The following is a 26,331-nucleotide window of genomic DNA, read 5'->3' as shown; positions in this document are numbered from 1 at the left end:
GTAAATCTCTTTATTCGGGAAAGACTTAGTCTGCCTGGGAAGGTTGCAGAGCAGATGATACGTGGGTAGACTCCACAACTTGTTAAAGTTGTAAAGTAGGCATGCTTTTATTCAGCGCTGAGGCTCATGGGGGATAGCTCCTCCAAAGGCATGCGCACCTCAGCATTGTTCTCCTTCATATTTATCCTCTAAACTATTACATAGTTATGAGGTTACACAACATGCCTATACATATTCATGACCTATCCCTGCTTCATGTTATAATGAGGTGAAAGGTCCTTGCTTACATAGAGTCTCCTGGTGGTCACAGGCGGGGATCTCAAGATGGAGTAAACGAGTCTTCCCTGAACTTTTCATCTAGTTGTTGCATATGTTCCCTGGTGATCTGGTCACTGTCCAAACCGCAGAGCTGATTTAGGGGTCCAGAGAACAGGAGTTACTGTTCCTTCCGCCTATCAATAGCCTTGGTCCTCCCACCCTGTTCCCGGCAAGCATGGTAAGTGTTGAGCAGGTATTTGTTGAGTAAGCACGAGTAAGCAGTAACACCGTTAAGCGGCTTAATCCTACCCCCTCCCCCGTACATCGGTTAACCCTTCGCATCACTGAGACAATTTACAGAAATAATATGTTCCACCAGCCTCTATATGCTGAACAGTCCCACTGGAGCGGCAGGCGCCGCCGCCGCGGCAGCCTTCTTGTAGGCGGCGACACTCCCTACAGCGCAGCCCCCCCGCCCGTCGCCATCGGCCGTAGGAGGCAGCATGGGTTCACAGCGGTAGCGGGCTCTATTTCCCATCTCTAGGAACCGGCGCGGCCAAAGTGGAAGCCATCCCGCCGGCTACCCGGTAGCAGGACAGACGCTTCCACCCTGGCGGCATTCGCTCTCCCGGCCCCACCTGTTCCGGTGAGGCGCTGCGCGGTGATTGGCCCCTCGGCAGCCGTGACCGGAAGTGGGCTCTGCGGAAGGAGATTTGAACGGTAACAGCCGCACCGGGAGGTGGCTGCTTAGGAGGTGAGTGCTGTCCCCTTCGCTAGCGGCATGCAGCCACCGTTATCACTGGATGGCTCTCGCCGTTCCCTGGCGGTAGGGCGGAGCCCGGGGGTGCTAGGCCCTGGCCGCGGGCACGGGGCAGCAGCAGGAATGTTCCTGCTACCGCTGCTAGGCGTTGTTGAGAAGTCCCTAGAAGATGACGGTCTTTTGTGCCCTTAGCCTGCGATGTTCGGACTTCGTTGCCTAGAGGAGTTGTTGCTAGGCGTGTAGGCTGCAGCGAATGTGCTTTCTGTGTGTGAGTACGCTCCGAGTGGAGAATCAGGACCGCTGTCCACGCTTCCTCCCTGCAGGTGCTGAGAAGTGCAAGATCCCCATACCTCTCAAAATGTCTGTCGGTGACCGTGAGGAGATTCTCAAGTACTATGAGTTACATGAAACAATTGGAACAGGTAGGCTTAGTCTGTTAATGCAGACAAATGCGTGTGGTCTAACTGCTTCAGTATTTACCTGAGTGTAGATCAGCTGTTACTACAGAATCTATAGGTCATGTTTCAAGGGTGGGCTTTGGGGAACAGAACTCTGAAAATAAACTCAGAAGGTGTAGTAGTGATTCCCTTATTCAAGTGAACATGCTGCATGCTGTGCCTGCTACATACTCCAATGTAGCTCCAAGATTGCAGACAAGAACGCATGTCATCATGCTAAGCTTTGAATTTGTCTCTTTTTGGAATTTTAGGTGGATTTGCAAAGGTAAAACTTGGACGCCATCTTCTCACTGGTGAAAAAGTTGCAATAAAAATCATGGACAAACTTGCTCTAGGGGTAAGCCAAAAGATACTTAAAAGTTCATAGCATCTTGGAAATGGCCTCAAGATGCACCAGGGGAGGTTTAGATTGGATATTAGGGAAAAATTCTTCCCCAGAAGGATTGTCAAGCATTGGAACAGGCTGCCCAGGGTGGAATCACGGTCCCTGCATGTATTAAAGACGTGTTAAAAAGATGTTGAGGTGTGGCACTTTAGGACATGGTTTAATGGTGGCCTTGGCAGTGCTGGGTTAGTGGGTGGACTCGATGAGCTTAAAGGTCTTTTCCAACCTAAATGATTCTGTGATCTTCTGCTGTTCTGCTGCAGTTTTCAAGAACACAGTGACGTGTTGAATTGACACCTGCTTGTTCTGCTGGGTTGTTCTGTTGGTGGGATGCTACAGCCTTAAAAGAATTGTAACAAAAGACCACAAATCTTGTGCTGCCCTATGAAGAGGGCAAGGTTCTCTGGCTGTTAAACTGAGGAAGTTAAACATTACAGTAACTGAAAGAGAATGCTGATGAGAGTACTAGGTATACATCTACTCCTCTGGGTTATGCTGATCCATGTGCCAGAACTGTGGGAGGGTAACAGCAGGGCTGGTACTGGCCTGAATTTGATTTGTATGCAGTCCTATCTATGCTGTGAAACTCTGTGTCACGCAGTGCTTACTCTGATGTACCCACCATCTGTCAAAGTAGTTGGCAAGTTCACAATTTGCTGTTGTGGTCTCATAGGATGACTTGCCTCGTGTTAAAACAGAAATTGATGCCATGAAGAACTTAAGTCACCAGCATATATGCCAGCTGTATCACGTGATAGAGACATCCAAGAAGATATTCATGGTCTTGGAGGTAAGAAATGGTGTTTCTGCCACAGCAAATGTTCCTGGGTTTTGCTGTCATGATAGATGATAACAGAGCTCAAATGAAACAACTCTTAAGAAATGACGTCAGTGATGAGCATGTTGAAGGTGCTTCAGTTTGGAAATAAAGCTGGTAATATCTACTATGTTGTATCTTGTAAAAGCTGCCCTTCACTGTTTACGGGAATGACTTTAGTTATTATTAATCAATAATTAAATATAACTAATAACTACCTTGTGCTTCTGTTCTTTTAAAATAGCATCAATGGGACATATGGGTCCCCAGAACTCCTGCGTGGTTATTGGCTCCTGGGCAATTTGTACTGCTGTATCCATTCCAAGGAGTCAGCTTGTTTGGTCTGCCCTAGCACTGACTTAGGGTATTTGGCGGCTGCTGCTGTGATGAAGCAGAGGGAATGGAAGAGTGTCCTATAATGCTGCCCAGGGCTCTCGGGCTCATTTAGGTTCATTACTGTGTTCTAAAGGTGCTCTCTTTTTCCTGTCTTCATGCAGTACTGTCCCGGAGGCGAGCTGTTTGACTACATCATTTCTAAAGACCACCTTTCAGAAGAGGAAGCTCGTGTGTTTTTTCGGCAGATTGTTTCAGCAATTGCTTATGTTCATAGTCAGGGATATGCCCACCGGGATCTCAAACCAGTAAGCCTGAACAGTCGTCAGATTTGTATAAGGCATAGTGAACACCAACATTAATTTATTCTTTAGGAGCTGGAGTCAGTTAGGCCTTCTCCATTCTCCTGCTTTCTTCTGAAAGAGCATTATTTCTACTCACTACTATGTGCCTCAGCTAGGCTGGGTGTGGTTATGTCTGAGGAAGGAGCTTCCTTTTGAAAAGAGGCTGAACAACACATCCCAGCTGGGAGTGAAGCAAAAAATCTGACTTGGAATGTTGCTTTGGCTGTTTTGTTTTCTCCTTTATTCCAGCTTATAGCTGGAGAGAGTCTTTGTGGTGCCGCTCTGTTGTGCAGAGTGTTCTGTTCTCATGCCCAAAGGCAAAAGGGACACCAGTAGTTGAAACAAGTGGTGTGTAGATACAAGGTGTAGGGGATGATGCATGCTACTGGGCCCGTCCTGTGGCACTGCTGTAGTTGCAGAGTTGAAGCATTGTTTTGGGGTGTGGAAGGCCTGAGTCCGTTTCCCCTTCAAGGGTTTCCACAGTTGCAGTTTTAGAGACCCTGGCATCTGAGAAAAAACAATTCTTAGTGCCCAAGCATTTTCCTTGACAGCTTGTGAAAACTGCCTCCAAAGCCTTGTATGTACCTTTTTGTAGGAGCTGGCCTATTCACAGGATCATGTGGTATACTGGGTGGGAGCTGGCTTCTAGAGGATTCAACTTGAACCTCATGCTCAAAGCAGCACCAGACCAAGCTTCTTGGGGCTTTGTCCGGTCACATCTTCCTGGCATGAGACAGTGCCGTCTCTCTGGGCAACCTGTTCATCTCTTTGCTGTCCTTATGAGGAGAAAGGCTTTTCCTTATTTCCAGTCTGAATGTCTCTCGATGCCTCTTGTCTGTCATTATCCCACCATGCACTGCTGTGAGGAAACTAGCTCTGTCTTCATGTACTCCTGTAGGTAGTAGAAGGCTTCTGTGAGGTCTGCACTGAAGCTTTCTCCTCTACAGCCTGAACAAATGTCTTTCCTTCAGCCTTCTCTCATTGAGCAAGTGCTACAGCCCCCTGAGCAGGCTGATGGCCATCCATCATTCTTACTTCAGTTTGATGTCTTTCCTGTGCTGGGGCAGAAACTAGATACAGTATTCTAGCTATGCAGAGCAGAGGACTAGAGTAACCTGCCTGAATTAACTAGCTGTGGTCCTCTTAATACAGTTTGTGATATTGCTGGCTGCTCTTCTGCCAGAGCAGACTGCTGCCCAGTGTTCAGCTTGCTGGCTGTCAATGCTGTCCCCAGGCCCTTCTCAGCAAACTGTTGTTGCCCATTTGGAACATGGGATATATTTGTTAGCAACCAATCACAGTCTCCAGAGGAGAGCTTTAGGTAAATTCAAAACATGGGAGAGCAGCCTGGTCTAGTGGGAGGTGTCTCTGCCCATGGCAGCGGGGTTGGAGCTGGATGATCTTAAGGTTCTTTCCAACCTGAACATTCCATGAAATTCTAGCTGCTACTGACAGGAAGAAATAAGGTGAAAGAAAATGTGGTTTCTTGGTTACTTGGATTATAGAAGCATTCATTATTACTTTCTCATTTACCAGGAAAATCTGCTGATTGATGAGGAACATAATTTGAAGCTGATAGACTTTGGACTTTGTGCAAAGCCAAAGGTAAGAGTATGTCCTGGGTTCAGCAGTAGCAGTCATTTTTTCTCCTTCTTGGTAGCTGGTGCAGTGCAGTGTTTTGACTTTCAGCTTGGGAACAGAGCTGATAAAAGGATGTTTTGGTTTGGCCAAGGACTTTGTGAGCCTCATGCTCTGCCAGGGAGGAGGGGAAGCCAGGAGGAAGCAGAGACAGGACACCTGACCCAAACTGACCAAAGAGCTATTCCATACCACAGCACGTCATGCCCAGGATGTAACTGGGAGTTAGCCGGAAGGGCTGGGAGACTGCAGGGTTGGAGGAGGTATCGGTCGGAGCTTGGTCGGGCCTGGGGGGCGAGTTATCGGTCAGTGGGTGGTGAGGTGTTGTATTCTATTCCCTTGTTATTTCCTTTATCATTATTATCATTGGTAGTAGCAGTAGTGATTTGTGTTATACCTTAGTTACTAAACTGTTCTTATTTCAACCCGTGGGAGTTGCATTCTTTTGATTCTCCTCTCTGTCCCTCCGAGAGCAGGGGGAGGGCAAGAAAGGGGGGGGAAGTGAGCGAACGAATTACCTGACTGGGTTTAAACCACGACAGAGTATCATTTGTTTTCACAGAGTAGGGCTAAATCAACTACGGCACGCATGTAAAAACGCGTGTTTGATTTCAGAGTGCAATGCAGAGACTTGCTCGAAGGCCCTAAATTCAAGCTGCCTACCTAGCTGTCATCTAACTTTTTTTGCAAAAGATTTGTATATATGTGTAGGTGTGGATCAAATCAAGTAGTTTATTCCAGTTACAATTACAAATCCTCTGCTTCCATATGCTTGTACTGAGTTGTTTTCTGAGTTTAAGATTGGTTTCTAGGAGCTTTTTCTATTTGTCAGCATAATGTGTGAGGTGGGTCCTGTTAAGAAACAATTTAATAGGAAGAAAGTCTTTCTGATCCAAATACAGTTGCTTGTCCTCAACGTGGATTTACTTGACTCAGTTTAGAACATTCTGCAGGCAATCATTACCATCATCTTGGTGATATAATGTCATCTTATTTTGTTGGAAAAGGACCTAGGGGTGCTGTTTGATAGCTGCTGAATGTGAGCCAGCTTGTGCCCAGGCAGCCAAGGAGGCCACTGGCATCATGACCTTTATGAGAAATAGTGTGGCCAGCAGTGGCAGGGCAGCAATTGTTTCCCTTGAATTCTGTGATCAGTTCTGGGCCCCTCACTACAAAAGAGACATTGAGGTGCTGGAATGGGTCCAGAGAGGAGAAGCAAAGCTGGTCTGGAGAACAAGTCTTATGAGGAGCAGTTGAGGGAGCTGGGGGTTTAGTCTGGAGAAAAGAAGGCTTGGAGGGACCTTATCACTCTCTACAACTACCTGAAAGGTGAATGGAGCCGGCAGGCAGGGGTCAATCTCTTCTGTCAAGTAACAAGTGAGAGGACAAAGACAAAGCCCAGGAAAAGAAATGACAAGTATTTTTGGTGATTCTACATGATTTTACTGCATTAAATATTGTTATAAATAACCAGCTAGCCTCATGAGCATGGGTCACTTTTTCTCAGGTTTCATCTCTTTTCTCTTTTCAATGACAAAGGAAAGTATTCTTACGAGAAAAGGAGCTGCAGAAAAGACTGCTAGGGTAATAGGTGATTGAGCAGCTTGGGATCTGAATGTTTATAGATATTCATGCTCTTAGACGGTTTTGGTCTAGTGAACCACGCCAAAGCGAAATACAATGTGAATGTAGATGCATGACCTCAGGCCTCTAATAGGTTGTTGCTAGAAGACTTAAGCTTTGTTAAAGCCAGTTCTTCTGTGTGATTGATTTCCTATGTTATTCTAGGGTGGCCTTGATTACCATCTGAACACATGTTGTGGAAGCCCTGCTTATGCAGCACCAGAGCTGATTCAGGGCAAAGCATATATTGGATCAGAGGTATGTAGCACAGTTCTGGGTAAGTTGTTCCTCACTTCTCCCACCATGTATTTAAAGGTGGTGAAGTTCAGATATGCTCACTTGGTTCTTCTGTTGAATACCACTGGAAAACCTCAGTAGTTCTCAGAAGCTGTGTTACTAACCACAATGGTCACAGCTTGGAATAGCACATAGTGCTCTTCGGCTCAGATCATGTAGCTGGCTCTGACTAATCCTTCACTATCTCTATTTGTTGCTCCATATTTTAGTGACCTACAAAACAGTAAAACTCCTTCCTTATACTCACATCCTTTCAAGTAGCAATTAGTTTGTTAATTACCCAACTCCTGTTGCAAATTTCTGCGGTCTGAGTATCTTGTATGCTTTATCAGGCCTGTCTTTAGCTGGAAATTTGTGCATGAAACCTTGCTTTCTTTGTACTGCACAGTGTAGTAAAATTTGAGAGAAGAAAAAAGGTGGAGTTTATCCAGCTTTGATTCCATGTCTGGAACATCAGGACCTGCTACTTGCCTTTGTCAATGCATTCAAAATACTGTAATTGCAGTCCCCCTCAAACTTCCTAAATGGCTCTGCTGTTGGATGGAGTAAGTCTTTGCACTGCTGTACTTGTGCTCCTGCTTTCTTTTTTTGTTTTGTTTTGTTCTCCATGAAGTCCAGTGCTTTTCAAACCACCTTTTTGTTTATGGGCTAAATGAGCATTGCTTATACAAAGAAGCAGTGCGGCCTTAAAGTTGATTGTAACATTGCTGACAGCTGTAATCAGTAATGTTACTGTATGAAATTTCTTGTGATGAGTTTGATTTCATTTTTGGAACAAAATCCTTGAAGGTAATGCAGCAATTTGATGACCTGGGAAGAGGATGTTGGTTTTACTATTGCTCTAGCTTGAGTGAATTGAAAATGGAATTTGGGTTGCATGCTTTCACTTGCAATGTAAGAATTCTGTCCAGAATTAAGGAGCCTACTTTTCATGACTTGTATGTGGACTTTACCAAAGAGATTATTACCTGTCTCTAAGTCATTTTAGATAGATCAGGTTCATGAACTTCCACAAATTTTGTTTTTTTAGGCAGATATTTGGAGTATGGGAGTACTGCTATATGCTCTGCTGTGTGGCTATCTCCCTTTTGATGATGACAATGTCATGGCTGTCTACAGGAAGATAATGGTACGTACTGATGGTGCTAGAATACACTAAAACCAGACATTTCTAAGCGTTATGAGAGTCCTTTGCTTTTCTGATGGCAGGACCTGTTGAGCTGTGTCTAGAGCAAAAAGGCATATCTACTGAATTATGTTACACTTTGCTACTTTTCCTATCAGTATTTTGTGGGTTTGTTTCCATCTTTTACTGATGAGCGTTTGCAGTATTCTTGGTGCTATAAAATGATAGGAAATGGAGTTTCAGGAGCAACATTTTCTTGCTGGTGGGTGGCATTTTTTTTACATGAGCCTTTATGTGGCTTCTCCTGTATTGCATTTGATAGAATTGCAAATACATCATTTGATTCACCCAAAATAATATTTTTAAATGTCAACTATTCTCATGTCTTGGAAAAGTGGGATTCTGCATATGCTGTTATGCTTTCCTCCTCCAAAGTGAGGAGGAAATGTAAGACACCATAATCAGCATAAAAAAAAAAGGAGAATAAATAGTAAGTAATATAATTTAGTAGTTGGTTCTGTTTCCCTGTAAACTCCTCTTGATGCAGCTAAGCAGCTGCTATTCCACATCATACGTGCACATACCAAGCACTTTTAAGCTGCCATAAAATTTACGTTGATAAAGCTTCCAGTAAAGTAAGTGGGGTGAGGAGCAGCAGTGTTGGTTAAGGGTTTTGGCTTCCTGTACTTCTTTCTCCTTCTCTTGCCCAGGGTGTCCTCTGTCTAAAAAACAAATAAATAAACAAAACCCCCCAAAAACAACAAACAACAAAAAAAACCCAACACACACAAAAAGCCAAACAAACAAAAAAAAAAACAAAAAGAAAACCCAAAAACAGACCCCCCCAAAAAAACTCAAGAGTGTTCAAGTACTACTCTGGTAGGAGGCAGCTGATAGTTGGTCTACACAGGGAGTTTTTCTGGGTGTGTAGCTGTCAGAGCTATCTAAAAAGTAGGATTAGTTCAGCACACAGTATGACTTGTTAGTCTGGAACTGAAGAGTGGACATGGGCACCTTGACAGGAGATCTGTAGGAAGCTCAGTTTAAGCTGTTTTAAAGACCTTTTTTTTTTAAAAAAAAAAAAAAGGCAATGTCTAACTGATGCAAAGAGATCGTGTAAAGGTGATGATATTTAGGTAAGTCACCACTAAAATGATACAAATTTCCTACTTGCATGATCAAAGAATATCTTGAGTTGGAAGGACCCGTGAGGATCACTGATTCCAACTCCCTTCTCACAGTACTACCTGAAAATAAACCATAATGTCTTAGTGTTGTCCAGATAATGTTAGCAACACTTGCAGTTTCTCAGCAAAATCACTGTTTAGGGTGAATCACCTAGACTGTCAGACTTTAGCTACCTTATCTGCTTGTGGTGTGAATTGGGTTGTATGCTGATAAGGTTAGTATACAATGAGGAGTTGTCCATCTATAATCATACTTCTGTAGAACGACAAATCCTTTATGCTGGACATTACACCAAGGTGCCCAGTATAACTGGCAAACTTGTCAATAGTCAAAGCATGAACAGAGACCTTAGATATGGAATGGAGATCTTAAGATCATCACAGATGGTTTCTGCATACCTGCAGTTGTCTAACATGCACAGGATCTGGGTGCTGAATTATTTGGACTAACAGGAAGTTGGCCATTTGAAAATTTTTTAATTGAACTGAGATGACCAAGTTCTAAAAGTTAGTCTTGGTGCAGTCAAAAACCAATAATGTCACACGTGTGTTAAGATGTAGGCTTGCTATTTCTCCTTTGAATTTGTTTTAATTTTATGTGACTGCAAACTGAAAATTGCTTGAAATGAGGACCACAGAATCTGACTGGTTTGTGTTGGAAGGGACCTTAAAGACCATCTAGGTCCACCCCCTTGCCATGTGCAGGGACACATTCCACTAGACCAGGTTGCTCCATGCCCTGTGCAGCCTGGCCTTGAACACTGCTGGGGATGGGGCAGCCACAGCTTCTCTGGGCATCCTGTACTAGGGCCTCAGCACCCTCAAAGGGAAGAACTTTTCCTAATAACTAATGTAAATCTTCCCCCTTGTCAGTTTAAAGCTGTTTCTCCGTATTCTGTCCCTACCTGCCTTTTTCAAAAGCCCTTGTCCAGCTTTCTTGCCGGCCCTTTAGGCGCTGGAAGCTGATTTAAGGTCTCCCTGGAGCCTTCTCTTTTTCTGACTGAACAAGCCCAGCTCCCTCAACCTGTTTCCAGAGCAGAGCTGCGCCAGCCCTCTGATCATACTAAGCACTATGGTGGAGTATAATGTCACACATTATAGATAATAAAATCTATCACAGTGTAAAGTCAGAACTGTTGTTCCAAGTCAATGTAATAATCTGCTGCTTGAAGCTAATTAGGATTGTATGATTTACTTACAATGTTTCTTTCCCTTGAATGTTCCCCATCTCTTCATTGGGGAACACTTGAATAAATGCTTTTACTTTTTGAATGAAAAATCAAATATGTGACAGATAAAAAAAAAAAAACTTATTTCTGGTGTGATCTTATGCATCTGGTAGCTTTAGCAAGCCATTTATCTTCTAGCATTGCCATCAGTCCAGCAGTTGCTACTTTTGTTTTTCCATGTCTCATGTTTTGTAGCAATGTATTAAAAACGCAGATTGCATGTGTTACTTGGTTTCAGAGTAAAATTGCATTGTGAAACGTCCTACAAACTATTTAAAATAGCTCATTAGTACTGTCTGTAAATAAGTAACTCAGATTTTTTTAACCTGTGATGTTAAAGCAAGGCATACTCTACCTAGAAATATATGTTGTGTATAATACCAGCTGATTTGTTATTGAGGCATTTATTTGTAGAAAGAAAACTGCCATGACAAATTGATGATTATGACTATTATAAAGAATAGGTTATTTACTGATTTCTATTCTTTTCTCCATTTTCATTGAGATGCAAATTGTCCTTGGTGTATTTGGTTTGCTTTTTATCTACTGTTGTGTCTTGAATCTGAAAGCCATTGTCAATTTTCTTCTAATCAAGCATTACTCACGCACACACACACTAAATAATTTGATTGAAAGAAACTTACCTGCTAGATCTGTAACATTTTTCTTCTCTGCAGTTTGAGTAGTTATCAAAACCCTAGCATGAGATATAACCTGTTTAAAAAGAAAAGAATAGCTAAATGATGAGTATAGTTTGGTTTTTAGTGTCTGAAAAGTAATGATTTCAATGAATATTCACATTTCAAAGTGCTTGTATTAGTCATTCAGGCTCCAACATGCTTGCACTGCTAACACTTCAATATCAAGTTGATTTGATGAAACAATTCAATATATAAATAGTAGATTAGCTGCAAAAGTGGACTGAAATTGAAATGTCACACAAGCTGAGTGGATGGAAACTGCAGCCAATAATTCAAACATAGGATTTTCTGTACTAATGCCATGGGGTTTTAAGACCACCATTACATTTAGTCAAGTCATTTGTAAAGCTAAATTTGCATGTGCCTTCTATTTTTCCTTTTTGACCAAATACAGATGTTGCTGTCATCCAAATAAGTTAGCAGTTTCTTTTGAGCTAGCTGTTCAAGGTTCATTCTAAACTCTCTTCTTTTCTGCAGAGAGGAAAATACAGTATTCCAAAATGGCTCTCTCCTAGCAGTACGCTACTACTTAACCAAATGCTGCAGGTAAAGGTATCGCTTCTGTTCAGTAAGTCTATAAAGTATGACTGCATAGGTCAAAACTTTGCATTGATGAAATACTTAAAAAATACTCAGTTTTAAACAAGATGCTTAATCTCACAAATTTTTGAGGGAAATATTAATACTGTCTTCTGCTGAAAATTCTGAGAATGGTTTGATACAGAAACAATTATGCAATGTTGAACCAAGTCTTCAAGCAGCCTGGATTTGGTTGTTCTTAACTGTGCTATGTATAGCATTTGAATAGCATTTTTTTTTTTCAGTAATGAAGCCAGACATGCTGGATATGCATTTGGGCTGCATGTAAGAATCTAGCCAATGCTAAACATTCCTGGAACATATTGTAACCCACTCTTTCTTACAATAACAGCTTTTCACAGCTCATACATTTGTTCTTCCTTTTGGTGGAGCTATGAAGCTCAAATTGAGCTTCTAACTACCCTAAGATTCCATGTAGAAAACATCGTTTCTTAAATTGTTCTTCATGTATCAGCTCGATTTTTATCGGCCACTAGGTGGACCCAAAGAAGCGGATTACAGTTAAACATCTGTTAAATCACCCTTGGCTCATGCAAGGTTATTCTGATGCTGTTCAGTGGCAAAGTAAATACCCAGTAAGTACACTTGTCAGATGAATACTGAAGTATTTAATGTAATCTTCACTGGCTTACTACTCTCCTTCCATTATGGAGGTGTGAAGACATTTCTCTGAAGATGAACTTTTGAGATGGTCATGGTTCTTTTCTGATTCTTCTTGCTGTCAAAATGTTATTACTTTCTCTTAAGCTGATGCTTAATTTGCAAAATAACTGACTTCTCAGCAAAATGTGAAGTATTTCCATGTACTAATGACCACCTGATTCTCCAGGCTGCTTGGTCAATAACTTAAGGTGAAAAATGCAAAAGCATTCTGAAAAGCATGTTAGATATGGTTATGGTTTATCTTTTATCTAGTCCTCACTGAAAATTGCTAGTTTGAGTAACATGTTAATCCTTTATTGCTTGTTTTACTGTATGAGAGAGTAAGGCAGTATGGGGGAAAACTCCAAACAAATAAAAAAACAAGCAATCTAGCTGTCATTAATATTGAGAAGTTCCTACACATTTTCAGCCAGTGCTTTACCTTGGCCACTGGATGCCACTGTTTCTCTAGGTAAAGAGCAGCTTTACTGTGTGAGCATCTCAGTTCTAACTGGCTGTAGAAAAGATGTGCATGTCTGATAGCTTTGAATACTTATGGAGAGATGAAAGTGTAGCTTCTATTCTAGTAAAAATTTCATCTGCTGTCAGGCTTTCTTATTTGAATTCACAACCTCTCACAAAGGAGGGGCCAGACTGTGATGTTGTTGAATTTGTATGACATTTTCAGTCTGTTCCCTACAATATTTCACTCTGATGCTAATTATTTAAAATACAAGGTCTAAAATCATGGTTGATTATTGACTCAACCCACTGGGTTTATGACAGTGTCACAGTAAGATATGGATTATGAAATAACTTGAATGTCTCATGCTTCGGTATCTGTTATTTTCTTGCAGCTGGGACATCTTGATGAAGATTGCGTTACAGAGCTTTCTGTGTTTCATAAACAGAGCAGGGAGAGCATTTTGGAATTAATATCAGAGGTAAGAAGTATACATCAATATTTTGCAGTAATGAAACACAATTATATAGTAAATAAGCTTACTGTATTATCAGACTAATGCTCATTTATTCTCAACTATGATATTTTTAATACTAGATTTAATGACCCACTACAGAACTCCAGAATCCATATGTAACTTGTAAATATCTTGCTAAATTTCAAATTTGGTTGTTTGTGGTTTTCTTCCCCTTTTCCTCCTTGAGTTGTGCTCCTGATTTTTCTTGAATCTTGCTGTTATTTTCCATCATTGTAAAATTATTCTAAATCTCTTAAAACCAAAATAGTATTACAGTATGATAGAATGATTTTGGGGGAGGGACGCCTTCGTCTAGAGCAGCTTGATCCAAGCCTTGTCCATCCTGGCCTTGAACGCTGCCAGGTATGGGGCAGTCACAACTAGACAGAAATTTAAACAGCAGATGCCATCTTCTGGGTTGTTTGCTTTGACATGGTTCAATAAGTAAGAGGTAAGATAAAAATGAGAGCATCACCCAGACAGACTATATATATTTTTTGGAGTTACTCTTCATGGTTTTTAAAACTATGAATATGTTTAGTCATTTTTGAATACAAATGACTAAAGTTGAACCGAATTTCTAGAAGAATTGCACAAATATTAGCAATGACATTGCAGCCTGTAGAAGAGACTTAAATATGATGTATACTCCAGCTTTAACTTGAATCTGAAAATTCTTCCTTGAAATTGATTTCCCCCCCCCCCCCCCCATGGTAGCAGTGACAGTTCTTTTTCTAGAAACTGTTACTTTATCATGTTAACTGTTGTAGAAACAGTTTAAAATGTAGAGCAAACCTTTAAATCATGTGATACTTAAGAAGGGTTTGTAGAGTTAATGCTACTTGTTTTTTTAGTTATGGGAAATAATCTGAGCAATCTGTCTACACAGGGAAAAGTCCTTTCAAGTAGTTTTGTGGTGTTTGCATGGTCCTTTACTGGAGGACTTCTAATCTCTTATAACAAATTGAAACCAATTGTACTATGCTGCCAACCAGTCTGGCATTTTATCCATGTTGCAAGTAGACTGTTGCTGAAAAACATGCAATTTTTTGTTGCTTCTGCTTGTGGGTCAAGAGTGGAGGGAGGAACAGCAGCTTCCAAAAAAATGGAGACTCTCATTAAAGTATTGGACAAACTGTATTAATACCTTTGCCATTCACTTCTATAGACAGATTGTGGTCCCAGCATTAGTTTTCACCCCAGTGCCTGTGCTACAGACTTGAGTTGCGAAGGACAATGGCCAAAGACTGCTTCTTGATCTTGAACACATAATGTGAATCAACTGAAGTCTGAAATTACACATAGGTGATCAAACATTAGGGATGCACATCAGGTAGAAAAACTTGCAACACACAGAAATTTTTGAAGGCTAGCCTTTGTTTGTACTTACAGTGTTTCTTAAGAGGAAATAGAGGAAATTGAAATAGTCTTTATTCCTTTTTTTTTTTTTCCTCTCCCAGTGGAAATATGACCAAATGTCAGCAACATATCTCTTGCTTCAATCAAAGAAGGCTCGTGGCAAGCATATTTCCTTAAGAGTTCCACATCTGAAGGGGCATGCGAGTAGAACACAATCAGCAGGCCTTGAGGTAAGTTCTTTAATTCAGCAGGACAAAATACTGATTAAAATGCTCTGCATTAACAAAATCCTGCCTGAGAAAACAGACTGGTGACCTAAACATCAGTAAGCAAGCATGTGTGAAGACAGCCAAAGTCTTGGTCATTAAACAGTTCAGTCTCCTCATTAAAATGTTTATAACTCTGGGCTGCTTCTGTGAATTGACATTACTGGAATTCTGCCTGGGAGGACGTGGTGCACTATGAGTACCCCAGAGAATCTCCTTTTGGTTACTCATGAAAATGGACTAAAATTGCCCATTGTCTGGCCTGTGTGATCATTCCAGATTTTCCTCTATGATGCCTCACTTCTTACTGCACTATTTCATATTTGTCTAAATAATTTTGTACCTTGCTAGCTGCATTTAGCATGGTTTAGTAAGGAAAGTCTTCTGAAACATCATAGAATCATAGAATAGTTTGGGTTGGAAGGGACCTTCAAAGGTCATCAAGTCCAGTGTCCTAGTGTGTCAGGACATGGACATGGTCAGTCTACGCTGAGATGACATGGACACTACATAAAGTGGTGGTTAAAGGGAGGGACCTTTTCCTTCCTCATTTGCTCAGAACACAATCCCAGAAAGGACTCTGTTTATCTCTTGGTAATCTCTGTTCCTGTGATTTTGAAGCAAAGTGCAAATAGGGCACTTCAGAACTTGTCTAAAGTTACTAAATTGCTTGCAATATCATATACGATGTGCAGCTGTATGTGATGTTATTGATACTGGTCTGTATTTGACAAACTCAAAGCATTCAGTAAATTGGCAGACTTTCTATTAGCCATTTTCCCTTGAACTGTAGGTGCCTGTGTAAAATTGTTAGCTAGCTATCTGGATGTGCTGTTCTCTGCATAGAGATAAGCACTCAGAATGAATACTTATGTAGCCGATTCAATGGCATGTAAATAATTTCAGTTCACTTGTACAACTGCTTTGAAACACAGATGACAATTTTAGAATTACCAGCACTGTGTAACAGATCACAAATCATAACTGTTGCTGAATGTGTAATGTGATTTTCATGATCACAGTGGGTTAGTCTTCTGCACTCAGATGATTTTAAGGTAGAGTTTCTCTAGGTTTAGCAGTGCTGACGCTGTGAAGTAACTTCATCTCTAGTGGTGTCCTAGGCAAACTGATCTGGCTAATGACAGATTTCCAGTTTAGCGTATGTATTATGCCTTCCCAGCTGATTGTGAAGATAATGTCTTGTAGAAGACAACAGTCCATTGTCTTTCTAAAGCACTGGGGACATATTTATTTTACCTGCATGTAGGTACTGTGAGTGAATGTCAACTGAATTTGAAGTACCCAACTAACAAAGTTCTCTAGTGAGAGCTAGTCTAATGAAAACAACCAAGCAAAAGGGAACCTTTAACTTATAACTTAGTCAGTTTCTGAATTGGGTGGCACAAGCTTGTACGTAATACTGCCTTATTTCAAGCAATTTGATGGAGAAAGGTATTCCAGAAAATTCACCATGGCATGAATTTCATCTGAAACATGGTAGGCAAGGAATTCTATTCAGGCATTCACGTGGTAATGAAACATGATTTCAGGTACAATATTGGGCTGTTAGCTTCTTGGCTGTGATACACATCTTGACTATGTGTGATGTGGGCCATGAGGGTTAGCAGTCTCGGCTGAAGTAACGAATCCTGTGATTTAATAAACTACTTTTTTTTCAGGTCTAGCAATTAGATGAAGGTTTGTGGGTGCTAATTCAAATACTGTTGCAGATTCTAGAATTGTATGTTTTGGATGTAATGTATTTACCTTTATCCAGCCCCCTTTCAGACTTTACTGCATTCTTTTATTGGGTACTTTCCAGCTTATTATTTGGCTTCCAGTGAAAAGAGCTTATGATTCAAGTCTTGAAATCAAAGGCAGGATTTTTTTGCTAGTTACTTCTCTTGACACAGGTCATGACAGATGACTTGGTAATAATGGTGCTTTGACAATAATTTCACATCTGCTTTTGATACAAATGACAAATCCACAATGACAATATGAAAGTCATATTATAAAACTTGGCTTTCATTAACTCAACTTCCATTAGCTGTTTACCATTTTTAAGTTTCTAATTATAAGATTGATATTTTAATAACACTTTTCTGATGAAATCTTACTTACAATCATGCAGTGGAATCTTAACTGAATCTTTCTTTTCAGTCTGAAAACACTACGATATATGAAGATACTCCAAACTGCAGTGAAGTGCCATATGCATTTGGATCCATGGAATTTTCTGATGCAGCTTCGCTGTTTGAAGAGCCTCCATTAGAAGAATTTATTCTAAATAATCACAGAATAAAGCAGGTGTTTGAAGAATAAGTACTAGTTCCTTAAAAAAAAATTCTTAATCAAAAAAATCTGTCAATGTACATAAAGCTTGCTATGTACTTAAGTGTTTAGTGGACCCTGGCCAAAGGGAGTTACAAACAGAGTGAAGAAATGTTTTAAGTACATAATTGAACACAAATTGTGATTCTCTAGCTGTAGGTCATGATTCATTTGATGAGAACTTGAGCTTTGACATTCGATTTGCATAAAAATTGCACTTAAGGAATGAATAAATGAGGCAATGAAGATTTTTAAAAGGGATGGGAAAACAATAAGGTACAGCAGACGAGATCTCAGAGCTAGGCTAGAGTTGTACAAGTCTTTGAAAAAGCTCAACCTGTCTGTATTGGACAAGAAAATCCGATGAAACAATTGGAATTATACAATTAAACTAAATGAAAATTCTTACCTGTGTTCATATGAGTTGGTAAGGAATAGTCTTAGATGAGCAAGCTAAAAAATTTAGAACAGCAGATAAACAAATGGCAAATTACTAATAAACATCTCAAGTTACTGAACTAATCAGAAGTATTGAAGAGCTTGTATCTATTTTGCTCAGTAGGCAAACACTGTATGGTTTTTTTAACCTGCTCCAATTTTAGAATTGCCTTGTCTCTTACCTTTCTGAATGTGATTGGAATACAACAAAATAAACCAAAGACATTCTTTGCTGTTTCTCTTGTAGCATTCAAGGCATGATGCTCAGCTGGATGGTACAGAATTCACACTGTCAACTCCAGTGACAAGGAAAATGGCATCAAACAAGCATGAAATCAAAGAGAATGTTGATACAGCGTCACCTTTAAGTATTGAGAGCGCATTTGCACTTCCTGCTCCAAACGCTCCTTTTGCGAAGCATCAGATTGAAACACAGTTACAAACTATACCCTTTCAGGCAGCTGCGTTCAAAGGTACATTGCATTTAACTAATTAAAACTTAGAACATACATGTTGCTTAGGAATTACTGTAAATTCAAATACGAACACAATGCTTGTTTCTGGAAGATTTAACTTTTTTTCCTGTATTCACCAGCCTGGTTGTTCTAGTAACTCTGGTAAGGTGCTGCAAGAGGTTTAACCACATATCAGGGCATGTTACTTGTATGTTAATTACAGAAGTCATAGCTGCTTAGAGTCACACATGCATGCCTTTTGGCATGCTCTCGACGTGGAGCCAAGTTCTGTGTTCTTGAAATTACATCTGGTTCCACTTTTCTGTGAAGGCTGAGAACACAAGTTCCTTAACACTCTTTTTCTTTGTTATTACCTTGAGTGAAAATAAAGGTATACTTTCAGTCAAGTATGCTTTTATTGGTACTTCTAAGAGAAATCTAACTTGCATTTCTGATGGTATCATATCAGCATTTTCACAGTAACGAGTCCTATGTGCCAGTGAAAATACTTATATACGTAACAATGTTAACAACGGTGTAGATCTTACAGTAATGGATACACAACAAATTTGTCTAAATTGTCAGCTTTTCTGAGTTACCAGAACTTTGTCCTCAGCCTGACTGGTCCATTCTTATGAAAAATTATGGCTCCTGTATGTACAGTGCTATTCTGTTCAACATAAAAGCTTTGGTGTTGATACTGTAAATGCAAACTGTCCTTCAAATGCCAAGGACTCCCTATAATAAGGGGCTCTTCTGTTCTAGATGCTAAGGAATGTTGTTAAGAAACAGTCTTTGCAGGCTGACTCAAGTTATAAGGGATCTTGGATGTACTGCTGTTCAATGACATCCTTTGTAAAGGCTTTAAGGAGTTCACTAAAACGCCAAGTTACTTATGAGCTTGATTTTTTTTGTTGTGTTGTTTTTTTTTTCTTTCTCCCCTTTAAGGTTGTATGAGGTAACTTATGAAATTTGACTTCATGGTGAGTTTAGAAAGCAAAAGTAGGTATTCTTTCTGAAGTGGGAAATGCAGAAACACTGTTTCAGCTCATTTTAGTGAGGTATTTCTGAGGATTAAACAATTAAAAGCTCATTCTTTGTTTCACTGAAAGATCTTTGATTCAAGACAGATAGTATTAATACTAATAGCAAGTATCCATTGGAACTTGGATCAGCATTGTTTGGGGCCAGGTGCAATTCTGTAGAGATCTGAAATTTTGAACGCTGAAGTTGGGTTTAATTGTAAAAACTCACTTGCTCCCTGTTGCACTTGGTGTTTGCTTCTGCACATTCAAAACCATGCTCTGGAGATCTGTCAATGTGTGGGTAGAAGAACTTTTTAGGCCATTATGTAGTGTGAATTACTAAACATGGCTGCATAAACTTAGACTCTTCATATAAGGAAAATGGCTTGGTAAAGAATGTAACAATTGGACACAGTAATTTGCTGAGTATTTATTCTCGTTCCAGTGGCATTTCCAAATTCATAGTACTGTACTGAATTATTCACTCTAAGCCTTGACTTGTAGAGCCCTGGGGAAAACAGTTGCAGTTTTACTTGTAAAACTTGTAAAGTAGGAGTAGTGTTATTATGATATTAAAAACTTATTTTATCACTCCGAAGATACAGACCTGAGTTAGAAGAAAAGGCTGTTTTTAGAAATAAAGTATTAATCACAAAAACACCTTTCTGAAGAAAACAAAATCCTTTATGCAAAAACATACCTGCTTTGGCTTGGATGCTTTCTTCCAGAGAATCAGTTCACTGGAGTCACCCCAGCTGAGAAAACCAGAAACCTGAGGAACACAAATGAATTTACAGCAGCTGAGGTGCTTCCCAAAAAAAGGTGAATGTCTGGTTATTTGTGTGCACTTTTGATTTAGAAGAGGACTACCTTAATCCATGTACTGCCTAGGAAGCATTGTTACAACAGTAAGCTGTTATTTCCATTGTCTTGGTATAATACTTCCTAAAACCTTTTTCTACATTTGATAGAAAACACTGATTGCAGAGAAGAGTTTTAAGACTTTGGTAGTCAATTATCTGCAGAATATATTCCTGTCTTCATAGTGTAAGTTCCTTCTTACTCCAGTTCCCCAGCAAGCTACAGTTTCTATATACATCTCTGGGTTTAGATCTCAACTGCCTTTCAAACAAAAATTCTCATATTACACTGCACTTGCTTTAGTTTTCTTCATTCTGTCAGTTCTGGAATAATTTAGTGATGTATCTGAAGTAACTGATGTCTAAAATACGGACAAAGAATAACTGATTAATTCATTCATGTAACAGGTGTCATTCTGTGGAATTAGATACGGACCTAACTCATGTGGGTAGCAGCCAAAAGAAGAGAAAAACCAAAATATTTGGAAGTCTTGAAAGAAGCCTAGATAAAGTGATCACAATGCTTACACCAAGCAAAAAGAAATGCTCCACTAGAGATCACCCAAGGAAACTTAAGGTATGCTGCTGGAAGTGTGATTGAAAACATCAAATACCTTTAGAAAAGGTCTGTAAGCGAATTGAAAACTTCCGTGATGTCACTTGCCTGCATTCTGCAGTAAAGTGCAGTTGCTCTTATGCATTGATGTGATATTAATGTGCTGAACAGAATTGTACACATCACAAACAGCAACTAACACACTTCAGAACTTAAGGAGGAATTTATACTTGAATCTGTAGATGACATATTTGAAAAACATGATTAACATGAAAGAGCAGGACTGTTACTGAGGTATAAACAGTTCCATAAAAATGTGATGTATACTTTCAGCTGACTGGCTCCTCAAGCTGCAGCTCTTAAGACACTTGATGTACAGTAAGAGCTGTCTGTGAGTAGAAGGACCATTTTGTGTTTTGCAGTCTGTGTAAATGGAATTCAGCTACTGTATTGCAGTTGGCAGCTTTTCCAAGAGGCACTTGTCAGAGCAAGTGTCACTCTTACAAGTTCAGGATGTATGTTGGGCTGCAAACCTGACCAACTTGTCGGACAGGAGTCCGGACTTTGCAAATAATTCAGGGACCAGGGCAATGGAAACAAAAGCTAAACCTTCCGTCTCTAAAAGTTTTTATCCTTCCACACCAGTTTGCTTTGTCCATAGTATGTGCAAAATTACTGATGCATGTCTAGGGACACTGGAGTACAACAGGGAAAGTTAGAACTTTATTTCACAGTGTTACAGCAGTTAATGGCAGGCAGTTACTCATGTTTTAGGCTGAATGAGAACTGTAAGAACCACACTTTTAAACTGACCTTGCATCTTCAACCTGTGTTCATTTCTCAAGCTGTTTTATGGTTGTTTTCTTTCAATTGCTTCTGAGACTTCAGAAGCTGGATAGAGCATTTGTCATATTATAGTTGACATGCACTTTTGTTGCATATGGGTGCATGAAAGTTGTTCAAGAAGTCACTTACCAGCCAAGTGCATTATATGACATATTAGGTGCAATATGTTTGAGTTGTGAGTTACCATTTTTCTTTAAACATTGTGGTGCTTTGGTCCTAGAAGAGCTGCATACTGCCATGCCTGTTCCTTGGTACCAGGAGCACTCAGCTTCAGTGAGGCAGGACACTGCAAGTGATCTCAGGGCTGTGGCATGTGCTGCAGGGTGCTTTAAGTACAGCCATCTGACTGTCTTCATTAGCCCACTCCAGGAACCACCTCTGGTTATGTACAAGACTTCTGACAGCCACCCTGGCCTATCACTGCTGCTTTGGATTTTATGATGCTTTCTGGTTTGGATGTGCTTTGATATTAATTGTGTAGCAGTTGTTTAGTGCTCCTGTTGCTACCCCAATGGGTTCATTATAATAATATTGGGAAGTTGGAGCATTTTTCACTATGGTTAGTTGTTCTGAAGCTTTCTTTATGAAAACTTTTCTAAGATTTTTTTTTCTTTTTTTTAACTTTTAGGCACACTACAATGTTACCTCCACTCAGCTACTGAATCCAGACCAGCTCTTGAATGAAATAATCACTGTTCTTTCAAAGAATCATGTGGAATATGTTCAGAAGGGGTAAGTGTAAAGTACGATTACTTCAACTTGTATTTGTCTAAATATTTAGACAAGTCTTTGATAAAGCGAAGTATTTAAACTTACTTTCTCAGCCCTGTGTGCAGTAATTTTATCAAAAGTGTACAGAGCACTAAATGAATGTGTGCAATAAAACTTGTCTACCCACTGCAAAGCAAGGTTAAGTGAGTTATAATAGAGTTCTTTGATAGATATGAACTGAGAATAGTGACGAAGTTCTTGGAGGCTGAAGTGAATTTGATCTCTTGTGAAACTGTGTAGGGTATGGTCACATGACCAAATCAGGCAATTTTGAGAGATAATGTTGGGCACCTTTTAACCCTCATTCTTGGCAGTTAAGACATCATTTTTTATCCAGGAGATCGGTATATTTTAAAAGCTGCACAGAATTAACACACCTTTGTGTGGTTTGTTTTAATTTGTAGGATTTGTATTTTAATTTGTAGGATTGACTAACTAGACTAAGGTATTGAGAGTAGGATTGATTCCTAGTTCGGACCAAAGCTTAATGCCTGGCTCCTGATTTCCCAGTGCATGAAAAGAATGTGCTTAATAACACGCATTTTCTAAAGGTTTCCAATATTTAAATTATAGTCATTGTAGAACATCAGATAACACTTCAACCTCTGATGCCTTTCCAAGCTCTGCATCTGGAAGGATACTGAATTGCACTGAAACACCTTCTCCCATTGTCATGATTTAAACTTCCCATTCAATTTTCCCACTTTTCACACTAGCTGAGCTGTAACCAGCCTCTCTGCAGCAATGTTTCTGCACAGGAGAGTGGTCTTGTCCTGGAAAAACAATGGGGAGTGTCACCATCCTTCCAGCTCTGCACTCTGAGAATGGGGGTCTGTGGCTAGCAGTGGTCCTATGGCTGGGTAGGACATTAGTGCCACATGCTGCTACTTGAGCATAACGATAATGTTCTTGGACTACAGTATTCAAAGCTCTCAGTTCACTGAATTCTGGGCTGTTTCCCTGTAGTCTCAATAGCAGTAGCACAATTTCTTTAAAGTACTTTTATTAATTCAAAATTGTGTTAGAAAACAAACATTAAATATTTCAATGATTATTTTGTTTCCTTTGTTTTGTACAGTTATACCCTCAAATGTCAAACACGGTCGCATGTTGGCAAAGTAGCTATGGAGTTTGTGTTAGAAGTGTGTCAGCTCAGCAGACCTGAAGTAGTGGGTATCCGACGACAGCGGCTTAAAGGGGATGTGTGGGTCTACAAGAGACTGATGGAAGACATCTTGTCCAGCTGCCAAGTATGACTGCCTGATGCATGTGCTGGGAAAGCAGCAGTTTTGGACTGAGGCTTGAATCATAATGTTTTAGACAGGTGTGTTCAGAAAAGTGATTCTTTGTCACATTCACAGCTGTATTTGAAAAATCTGCTACCTTTCTTGGGTTTTTAACCACCCCTATTTGTACATTATGCCTTCTGTATGTTCAAGTTTGTAACAAATGCTCTGCAGCTGCAATTCTTTGAAATAAAATTCTGTAAGCTGTTCTCCTTCTTGTGTATTTCTCATGTATGTGGGTTAAAAAGTATTGGTATTTGTATGCAGAACCTTATTTTGGTATGTATTTAGCTATCAAGTACATGTGCTACAGAAATAGTCATTTGCATAATTCTTTTCTTGTCTCTGCTTAAGTAGGATTTATTGAGATCATTAACTAAGTCACAGCTGTGGTTCCCAGAGTTACACTATATGCTCAGTGTTGTACAAAATAGGACTGTCTTCAATAAATGTGAAGTCAAGAGTGCTAGGATTTAAACTGTGATCCCATATAAAACATTACTGTATTCCATTACTGTGCCTTGGTGATACTTAACAAGCATATGTACTGTCTGATGCTCTTCTGCTAAGTGATCATCAGATTATCGTGTTCAGAACAATAGCACCTTTAACCCACTTGTGAATGGACAAGGCATTTGTAACCCTCACTATCCACAAGGAATTCGGAGTGACACCTTTAACTGTACCAGGTGCAGAATGTAAGTATCACAAATTTGAAATGCGCAGGACTAGTAAGTACAGACAGGGGTTGTTTGGGGTTTGAGAGTGTCAATTTAGAAAGACCCTAATTTAAGCGGTTGTGTTGTCTGTCACATAGCAGTGTTCATGCCTTTATCCTTGCTGGGGTAAATCCAAGCAGCAGCAGTGGGAAGATGTATGTTGAAGCCTTCCTCTGTGCAAAGATGCCCAGTACTATCCAGACAAGGTGGCAATGTGTATTTCTTATTAAGGCAATGGTAGCATATGCTGTATGTGAATGCCATGTTATTGTCCCTTAAATAGAGCTTGAGGCTTATCCATTGAGGGGTGGGTAGGTAGGTGAATAGTTGGGTGTTGTTGGAGCCTTACAGGGACAGACAAGAGAGATGGCTGCTAATAAAAGCTCCACTTACTATCCACAACCCTCCATTCAGGATCTGTTTATTAAAGGACTTAGGTAGAAGTGTCCCATCATTTTCTTCCAATGCCAAGTTGTTGCTTTGCTGCTCTTTATCCAAGGAAAGGAATAGGGACATTTTTATCAAAGTTCAAGAAGAGGTAGAAATGTTTGCATGGGCACATGGAAGGAGAGAGCTGCTGCTCCTTGAAGCACTTCAAGAACCTTTTAGATGAAAAAGGGTGAAATAAGAAGAGGGGGTAACATGAACAAGAGCATACAATAAAGCAAACTCAACCGCCAGGTCCTGAGAGGGACGGTAATGAGAATCAGACCTGGTCAGTTATATTAATAAGGGTGTGTGGGATGTGGTAATGTTCACTTTGGGAATGTTATTTGATTAGGGACCTTGTCAAATGGGATGATAAGGAAAAGGGGGAAGTCAGAACTAAAAGAGAGAGGGTGTCGTGGTTTAAACCAGTCAGGTAAATTGTTCACTCACTCACAGTGAGTGGTGCCGAGCTGACAACAATCGAGGTCCGTGTCCATCTCCCCCCTGCACCGGGGCTCTCCCCTTCCCCGCTCCCGGAGGAACAGGGAGGAGGATCGAGAGAGTGCAACTCCTACGGGTTGAGACAAGAACAGTCCAGCAACAAATCACCACCACTACTATCAGTTAAAACAATGATAAGGGAAAATAACAAGAGAAGAGAATACAATACCACCGGCCAAGAAAGCGAGTTCCACCTGGAAGCCCCTGTCCTTCCGGGTAACTCCCCGTTACCCCCCCACCACGGGCATGACGTGCTGTGGTATGGAATACCTCCCCGGCTAGCCAGGGTCAGGCGCCCCGTCTCTGCTTCCTCACAGCTTCCCCTCCTCCCTGGCAGAGCATGAGCCTCACAGAGTCCTTGGTCAGGGTAAACATCACTTAGCAACAACCGAAAACATCGGCTTCACCAACACTGTTCTCAGGCTGGAAGTCAAAACACAGCACTGCACCAGTTAAAGGAAAAACATGACTGCTACTGCTGAACCCAGGACAGAGGGATACACATCTGATGGACAGGAAGACAGCAAACAAACCTGGTCAGTAGCAGCAGTGGGCGGGAAGGCTGCAGTGGAGCTGGACTTTGCAGCTGATGAGGCTGGCAGCCCGGTGGGGGTCTGGCATGCTGGTGGGGTCAGTGGGATGGTACCAGCTGATAGGTGGACATGGAGGGGTCACAGCCTGGTGCCTGGTGCCAGCTGCAGGGTGGGAGGCGAGTGTCTGTGCCCTCCCCAGGGCAGGGGTTTGTTGTGTGGGGTGTGCATGTGTTCACCAGCAAACCTGCAGCTGGGCCAGTGGTGAGCAGGAGACCCCAGTCTGGGCAGGGGTGTCATGTGGGCAGAGGGTCCGTGCTGAGTTTGGGGTGCTGGTGGGATGAGGTTGTGTTTACTGCGTGTTTGCAGTAAGCACTGAGGGAGACCCGTGGTAGCATCAAATTGCTGGGGTATGGGCAGGGGTGCCAAGGTGGCAGAATGGCTGTGACGGTGCTGGGGGGACCCATGTGGGAGGAGGCAGCCACATTCTTGGCATCCCTTAACTGCCAATAAAGAAATGTAAATGGTGATGCTCACACAGTGCACATCTTACAAGTGGTATATGACTGGCACAGGAA

The 26,331-nt window shown here is 40.9% G+C and overlaps 1 protein-coding gene across 3 annotated transcripts; it reads left to right on the top strand.

Annotated features, from left to right (window-relative positions):
- The first annotated feature begins 1,304 nt into the window (after positions 1-1,304).
- MELK (maternal embryonic leucine zipper kinase) lies at positions 1,305-23,783 on the top strand. Of its 3 annotated transcripts, none has more exons than XM_057423924.1 (17): positions 1,305-1,440; positions 1,728-1,813; positions 2,560-2,651; positions 3,176-3,319; positions 4,892-4,960; positions 6,782-6,874; positions 7,944-8,042; positions 11,634-11,702; positions 12,233-12,331; positions 13,256-13,342; positions 14,839-14,967; positions 17,167-17,313; positions 18,023-18,248; positions 19,984-20,077; positions 20,524-20,692; positions 22,146-22,249; positions 23,367-23,783. In XM_057423924.1, exons 3-17 carry the CDS (start codon positions 2,571-2,573, stop codon positions 23,542-23,544), a joined length of 1,788 nt encoding a protein of 595 aa, XP_057279907.1. In that variant the 5' UTR covers positions 1,305-1,440; positions 1,728-1,813; positions 2,560-2,570; the 3' UTR covers positions 23,545-23,783. The 3 variants fall into 3 exon arrangements, with proteins under 3 accessions (XP_057279907.1, XP_057279905.1, XP_057279906.1); XM_057423922.1 differs by having other exon boundaries at positions 2,535-2,651; XM_057423923.1 differs by lacking the exon at positions 17,167-17,313 and having other exon boundaries at positions 2,535-2,651.
- Positions 23,784-26,331: the final 2,548 nt, after the last annotated feature.

This window comes from Pezoporus wallicus, unplaced genomic scaffold, assembly GCF_028554395.1.
Source record: "Pezoporus wallicus isolate ANWC-B61680 ecotype Strahan unplaced genomic scaffold, APGP_CSIRO_Pwel_v1 contig_7363, whole genome shotgun sequence".
Taxonomy (NCBI): Eukaryota; Metazoa; Chordata; class Aves; order Psittaciformes; family Psittacidae; genus Pezoporus; species Pezoporus wallicus.
This window is presented reverse-complemented; position numbering and strand designations above follow the sequence as displayed.